The 6,467-nt window shown below is 52.8% G+C and overlaps 1 protein-coding gene across 3 annotated transcripts; it reads left to right on the top strand.

Moving 5' to 3' along the window:
* The first annotated feature begins 1,782 nt into the window (after positions 1–1,782).
* LOC145337612 (trypsin-like) lies at positions 1,783–6,204 on the top strand. 3 transcript variants are annotated; one of them, XM_080182414.1, is made up of 5 exons: positions 1,783–1,814; positions 2,186–2,344; positions 3,593–3,847; positions 3,958–4,087; positions 6,039–6,204. In XM_080182414.1, the coding sequence occupies exons 1-5, from the start codon at positions 1,783–1,785 to the stop codon at positions 6,186–6,188; spliced, it is 726 nt and encodes a 241-aa protein (XP_080038540.1). In that variant the 3' UTR covers positions 6,189–6,204. The 3 variants fall into 3 exon arrangements, with proteins under 3 accessions (XP_080038540.1, XP_080038538.1, XP_080038539.1); XM_080182412.1 differs by having other exon boundaries at positions 1,783–1,822; positions 2,188–2,344; positions 3,593–3,843; positions 3,951–4,087; XM_080182413.1 differs by having other exon boundaries at positions 1,783–1,822; positions 2,188–2,344.
* The last annotated feature ends 263 nt before the right edge of the window (positions 6,205–6,467 follow it).

Genomic DNA, 6,467 nt, shown 5'->3' with positions numbered 1-6,467 from the left:
CCGCTCAAACCAACACTATAAGAAGTACTCTTTCTGGTTGTATCACAGCTTGGTGTGGGCTCCTGCTCTGCCCAAGGCCGCAAGGAACTACAAAAGGGTGGTGAGTGTAGCCCAGTCCATCAGGCAAACCAGCCTCCCATCCATTGACCCTGTCTACACTTCCCGCTGCCTCGGGAAAAGCAGCCAACATAATTAAGGACCCCCATACACAGTAAGTCACAGCAGATTCAACCCAGACTGGCTTTTAGGTTTGAGCTAATTTATCGTAAGACACGTTCTCAGTGTTACTCACGCACAAGAAGCCCTTCCCCCAGCTCTCTGTATCACTCGGACTATCAATGCCACACGTTTGATTCCCTCAACGAGATAATTGCCATGATTGACACGCAGGGTATAGCCCGAGCTGGGAGCTAACGACATGCTGGCTTCTACACAGGTCTCGGTCCAGTCCATAACTCTTTGCAGGTCGTGGGACTCTTTTTATCGCAGTGTGGGCCACACGGTACGTCTCCCAGTCCCACATTAACCTTCGCAAAAATCCCTCAATCATATCTGTCCTTCACCACCGCCAAGAAAAGGGAGATGTTAGGAGCTGAAGTCGGCAGTTCAGCCCTGCGAGCATCCGATTTTATCCTGGTGTTAAATCCTGCCTGCTCCTCACGGCGTTTTATCCCACTTTTCAGCAGGAACGTTTCCATCTCTTTCTTGAACCTGGCGAATGATTCTGTCTCCAGCGCGCCCTGGGACAGTGAGTTGGTAGCAAAACACCACTAGTGGTAACCTGGTGTCCTGAGAATCCCAACCTCACCAGGTTAGTCCTGATAACTTCCCCCAGCAGTCCCGACACCTCCCCCACCCCTCCGCCATTCACACTGCGGCAGACCCCACCCCCCACCTCCCACCTCCTGGCAGTCCCACACTCCCAACCCCCACAACCGCACCCCCCCCCCTCTCTTCCCCACCCCACCACCACTCAGGTAGTCAACCACAATCATCCACTTCCTTCTCTCTGTCACCCAACCCTATCCAGAGTGGCAGCGGGGCCACTCCCGCCCCCACTGATCGTGCCCCCGATAGCCACCCTGTGCCAACGTCCAGTGGGCATTGCCAGTCTGCATCTTAGGCAGTGCCAAGGGGCCTCAGCAACGCAGCCAGCATAATTAAGGACCCCCCCCCCCACCCTCGCCAACACCCCAGACATGTAAGCCTACTGGTTAGCACCGCTGCCTCACACGGCAACATGGGTTCGATTCCCGTCTCGGAGCACCGTCCGTGCGGAGTCTGCATGTTCTCCCCGTGTCTGCGTGGGTTTCCTCCGGATGCTCCAGTTTCCTCCCACAGCCTGAAAGCCATGCTGTCCAGGTGCATTGGCCGTGCTAAATTCTCCCTCAGCATACCCGAGAAAGTGCCGGAGTGCGGCAACTCGGGGACTTTCATAGCAACTTCATTGCAGTGTTAATGTAAGCCTACTTGTGACATTAATAAACTTTATACTGAAACTTCTCTGGAGGCACAGCGGAAAATTGTTTCATTTGACAGTGAGGCTGAGAGCTGCAGGAAAAGTTGCTCCATCCCGTGCTCTTAATATGAAGGAGTGAGAGGTTGACATATGTGTCCTAACACTGATCTTAGCTGGGAAACAGGCACCTGCTTCTCATGTTCTCAAGGACTGGCGATAACTAATGAATCTTGTGGTTGTGTTAACCTCTGATAATGGAGTTCCGACCGTGTATAAAACACCCCGACAGCCCACACTCGCCCGTTGTCAGATTCGAGGCAACAATGAAGATTATCCTGCTTGCCGTGTTTTTGGGATTGGCTGGTAAACACTGTTCCGTTCTTTCCCTTTACTCTCTCTCACATTTTTCCTCACCGTTTCTTCTCCTGGTCTCAAAGCCCTTCTTTCTCTCTCCCTCTCCTTCTTTCTAACTTTCTCCCTCTCCCTCTAACTTTCTCCTCTCCCACTTTCTCCCTCACTGTCCCATTTTCTCTCATACTTTCCATTCTCCGTTCTCTCTCCCTTTCTCACGCTCACTCCCACTTCGTCTCCCTCTCTCCCTGTCCCATTTTCCCTCACACCTCCCACTCTCTCCCTTTCCCCTCTCGCTTTCTCTCCCCCTTTTCCCTCCTCTCTCCCTGCGTTGACGCAGGTGTCTAATCCCTATGTTTCTTCTCTTGCCCTCACAGCGGCTGCCCCCAGCGATGATGATAAGATTGTCGGTGGGTATGAGTGCGCCGAGCACTCGGTGCCCTGGATCGTCTCCCTGAACGTGGGCTGGCACATGTGTGGGGGCTCACTGATCAGCCCAGAGTGGGTGGTCTCTGCTGCCCATTGCTACCACAGGTAAGTATCTGCAACCTGGCATCCAAACTGGCTAGACTATCAAATGAAAAATTTGCTCCTCAATCCCAAGGGTTGGTTCCCAAATCCCTCAGGATTCGCTGATCGACTTTCCAAGGTTGTGGTTGAGTCAGGCACAGGGGATTGAATATTTGGGGAATGAGTTTTGTCACTAACTCCATTGCACAAGATATTGGTAAGGCTGGGACTTGGAGAACTTGGAGTTCTGGTCACCCTATTATAGAAAGGAGATTAGTAAACTAGAAAGAGGGCAGAAAAGGTTTACTAAGATGCTACCGGGACTTGATGGTTATAAGGTGAAGCTGGATAGACTGGGACTTTTTCCTCTGGAGCGTAAGAGGCTGAGGGGTGATCTTGTAGAGGTCTATAAAATAATGATAGGCCTCGATTAGCTAGATAGTCAATATCTTATCCCAAAAGTAGGGGAGTCTAAAACTAGAAGGCATAGGTTTAAGGTCAGAGGGGAGAGATATAAGACGGTCCAAAGGGGCAATTCTTTCACACGGAGGGTGGTGAGTGTCTGGAACAAGCTGCCAGAGGTAGTAGCAGAGGCGGGTACAATTTTGTCTTTTAAAAAGCATTTAGACAGTTACATGGGTACGATGGGTATGGAAAAATCTGGGCCAAATGCGAACCAATAGGACTGGCTAGATTAGAGGTTAAATAAAAGCGTTGTACGGATAAGTTGGGCCGAAGGGCCTATTTCCAGGCTGTAAACCTCAAGACACTCCCAAGGAATCTATTCCTCCCCCACCTCTTCATCACCCACTGATCACACCATTCATACCCTCCTCTTATTTCCCACCACATCATCTCCCATCACCAAGACTGCCTGCTTCTGCCTCTGGAATAACATCCCCGCCTCGGCTCATCAACTGCTGAAACCCTCACCTATCTCTTCATCACCCTCCGGCCTGGACCAATCCAACACTGGAATGGCCCCTGAAGCCAATTCCCAATCTTCTCCGCCAACTCCACCTCACCCGAAACTTTCACAGTCAGGGAGACCCAATAAGACCTTTTGGGTGAAAGGTTGCCACGACGAGGGAGGATCGGTCTCGTAGGCCTGTCTTTCCCTGGTAGCCCTGGAAGGATTCCCTTTCCCGATATTCCGAGCCCAGAGAGCAGACAGGCAACACCGAGTTGTCCATGGCTGGCATCAGACCAAAACAAGATGGCCGCCGGTCACCAGCCAATCTCTCAAGCAGATTTTCTGTCTCATTCCCTTAGCCGTATCCAGGTGCGTGTGGGAGAACACGACATCTCGATCAACGAGGGCACGGAGGAATTCATCTCCTCCGCCAAAGTGATCAGACACCCGGGCTACAATTACTACACCCTGGATAATGATATCATGCTGATTAAACTGTCCGAACGCGCCAAGTTCAACCGTAACGTGGGATCCATCGCTCTGCCCAGCAGATGCGCCTACACTGGGGAAACGTGTCTGATATCCGGCTGGGGGAACACCGAGACCAATGGTAAGCCACAAGACACCATCCAAATGACCCCGTTGGCAATGCTTTGACCCCTACGCGGAGGGTAAGACCCGCCCACCCTCTAACCTCTGACCTCTGCTTTGATCTAGCGGTTAGTGGGGATCAGCTGCAGTGCCTGAACGCCCCGGTCCTCAGCGACCGGGACTGCCACGACTCCTATCCCGGGATGATCACGGAAAACATGATGTGCGTCGGATACCTGGGAGGCGGGAAGGACTCTTGTCAGGTATGGCTCCTTTAATAAAGTGAATGGGGGGGGGAGGGGGGAGCCCAGGCGAGACCTCACTCTGCATCGCAGGGTGGGGAGGGGGAAACTAAACCAGGTCGCGCATTGGAACACCCAACACCATCCCCTGAATGGCTGCCCTCCTGAGTCACATGACCAGCAATCAGGGCTGGTCCACCCATAAGGTCAACACATGGGTGACCTGGGGGGGGGGGGGGGGGGGGGGGGGGAGCGGGGGGGGGGGGGGTCACTCAGAGAGGCAACACTTGGGAGGAGGGGGCAAAGTACAGGATGGAACATTCCCCAATCTCCCAGGGAGACCAGTCCCACCTCAGCAATGCCGACCCAAGGCTTGGACCCAGAGATGGACATCCACATCTCCCGACACTCCCAGAGATTCCCCAATGTCCGCATTTCCCAACGTTTCAAATTCTATTCCGCATCCTGTCGCTGACAGCGACACGGGGCTCTCCCAGAATCCATTAACCCCGGAATATTGTGGGAGGAATGGATTTAATCTCCCCCGCTCCCAAGTTACAATAACTGATGGTTTGACCTCACAGTGACTGTTACAGTGACACACGGCCGGGATTTCCCACTCCCGTTCCGGTGGGACCCCCCACCCCCGTGCTCACCGGGAGAGGGATTCACCAGCACAGCCCCCAATTGGTCATTGGCTCTTGGTGGGACTGGATAATCCCAGGTGGTGGGCGGAGGGACTGGAAAATCCCATGCTGGCCATCACACAGGGAGAGCCTTGTCACTCAATATAACAGCTCCAGTACAGATCCTATAGTGAGTCTGGCACAGTGAGGCCGTATGTGTTGGGGAGAGTGTGGCATAGCGGTAATGTCACTGGGCTAATAATGCAGAGGCCCAGTCTATTGCCCTGGAGGGTAAGGGTTCAAATCCCATTATGGCAGCTGGAAAAATTTAAATTCAATAATAAATCTGGATTTACTGAAGTGAGTACCAGGGATAGTGACTGTTAAACTATGAGCGATTGCTGGAAAAACCCATCCACGAATCTCCCCTCATCCTGGTCGGGCCTACATGTGATTCCAATGATGTGGAACACACAGATATCTCCCTGAACAGCCCAATATGGGCAAGAAGGAATGAGAAACTAATGCTTATCCAATGAAACGTTACATGAATAAAATGCACGATCCTCCCCTGCCCTCTATTTAATTATAAACACAATGTTTATTGATATTATATTAATTCAAAGAGTTAATTGTGATTAAATTCCAAATTCTGCCCCCGACACGTGGTGGAACTGAGAGAAAGCAGAGTTTGCTGATGGGCTGATCGAGAGTCTCCTTACCCAATCCGAGAGGACAGCTCTGCAAAAGCAGACATGGTGACCCTGACAGGCAGCCTCATCTGCACTTCAGTCAGACTAATCTCACACTGCAACCCTCCCTATCTCTGTAACCGCCTCCAGCCCCTACAACCCTCCCTATCTCTGTAACCGCCTCCAGCCCCTACACCCCTCCCTACCTCTGTAACCGCCTCCAGCCCCTACACCCCTATCTCTGTAACCTCCTCCAGCCCCTACACCCCTATCTCTGTAACCTCCTCCAGCCCCTACAACCCTCCCTCTCTCTGTAACCTCCTCCAGCCCCTACACCCCTCCCTATCTCTGTAACCTCCTCCAGCCCCTACACCCCTCCCTATCTCTGTAACCTCCTCCAGCCCCTACACCCCCTCCCTCTCTCTGTAAGCTCCTCCAGCCCCTACACCCCTCCCTCTCTCTGTCAGCTCCTCCAGCCCCTACACCCCTCTCTATCCTTGGGGGGTAGGATTTACTCTGTTGCGGGTGCTATATCAATGCAAACTGTGTATTGAAAGTTTGCGATGAGCTCGCGGTTTCGGCGCGCTCTGTAAACGGGGACCTCAGAGGGGGCTGAGACGCTGATGGATTTGGCCGTGTTGTTTATTCCCGCAGGGAGATTCCGGCGGTCCGGTGGTGTGTAACGGAGAGCTCCAGGGAGTGGTGTCCTGGGGCTACGGCTGTGCTGAGCCAGACTACCCAGGAGTCTACACCAGAGTCTGTCATTTTGTCTCCTGGATTTACGACACCATGGCGAACAACTGAGATCACGAGCTGGCGGGAGCGTGCCCTCGGGGTGGGAATGTGGCGCGGGAAAAATCTCTACCCCCTGACCTCGATCTGACCCTCTCTGTACCCCGACACGGGGAGAATCAATAAAAGTAATCACAAAAATACAACCCAAGCTGACGTGCCCATTCTCTCAACTTCCAGGCTCCGTGTCCCCTCCCTCTCCTGTTTCTATCAACATAGCTGATGTGGAATCACGGTTAGTGGGCGATCGAATCGAGGGGTTTAAGATGGTCAAAAGATAGGGACGAAACA

The sequence above is a fragment of the Carcharhinus amblyrhynchos genome, unplaced genomic scaffold (assembly GCF_965287045.1).
Source record: "Carcharhinus amblyrhynchos unplaced genomic scaffold, sCarAmb.v2.hapA scaffold_53, whole genome shotgun sequence".
Classification (NCBI taxonomy): domain Eukaryota; kingdom Metazoa; phylum Chordata; class Chondrichthyes; order Carcharhiniformes; family Carcharhinidae; genus Carcharhinus; species Carcharhinus amblyrhynchos.
This window is presented reverse-complemented; position numbering and strand designations above follow the sequence as displayed.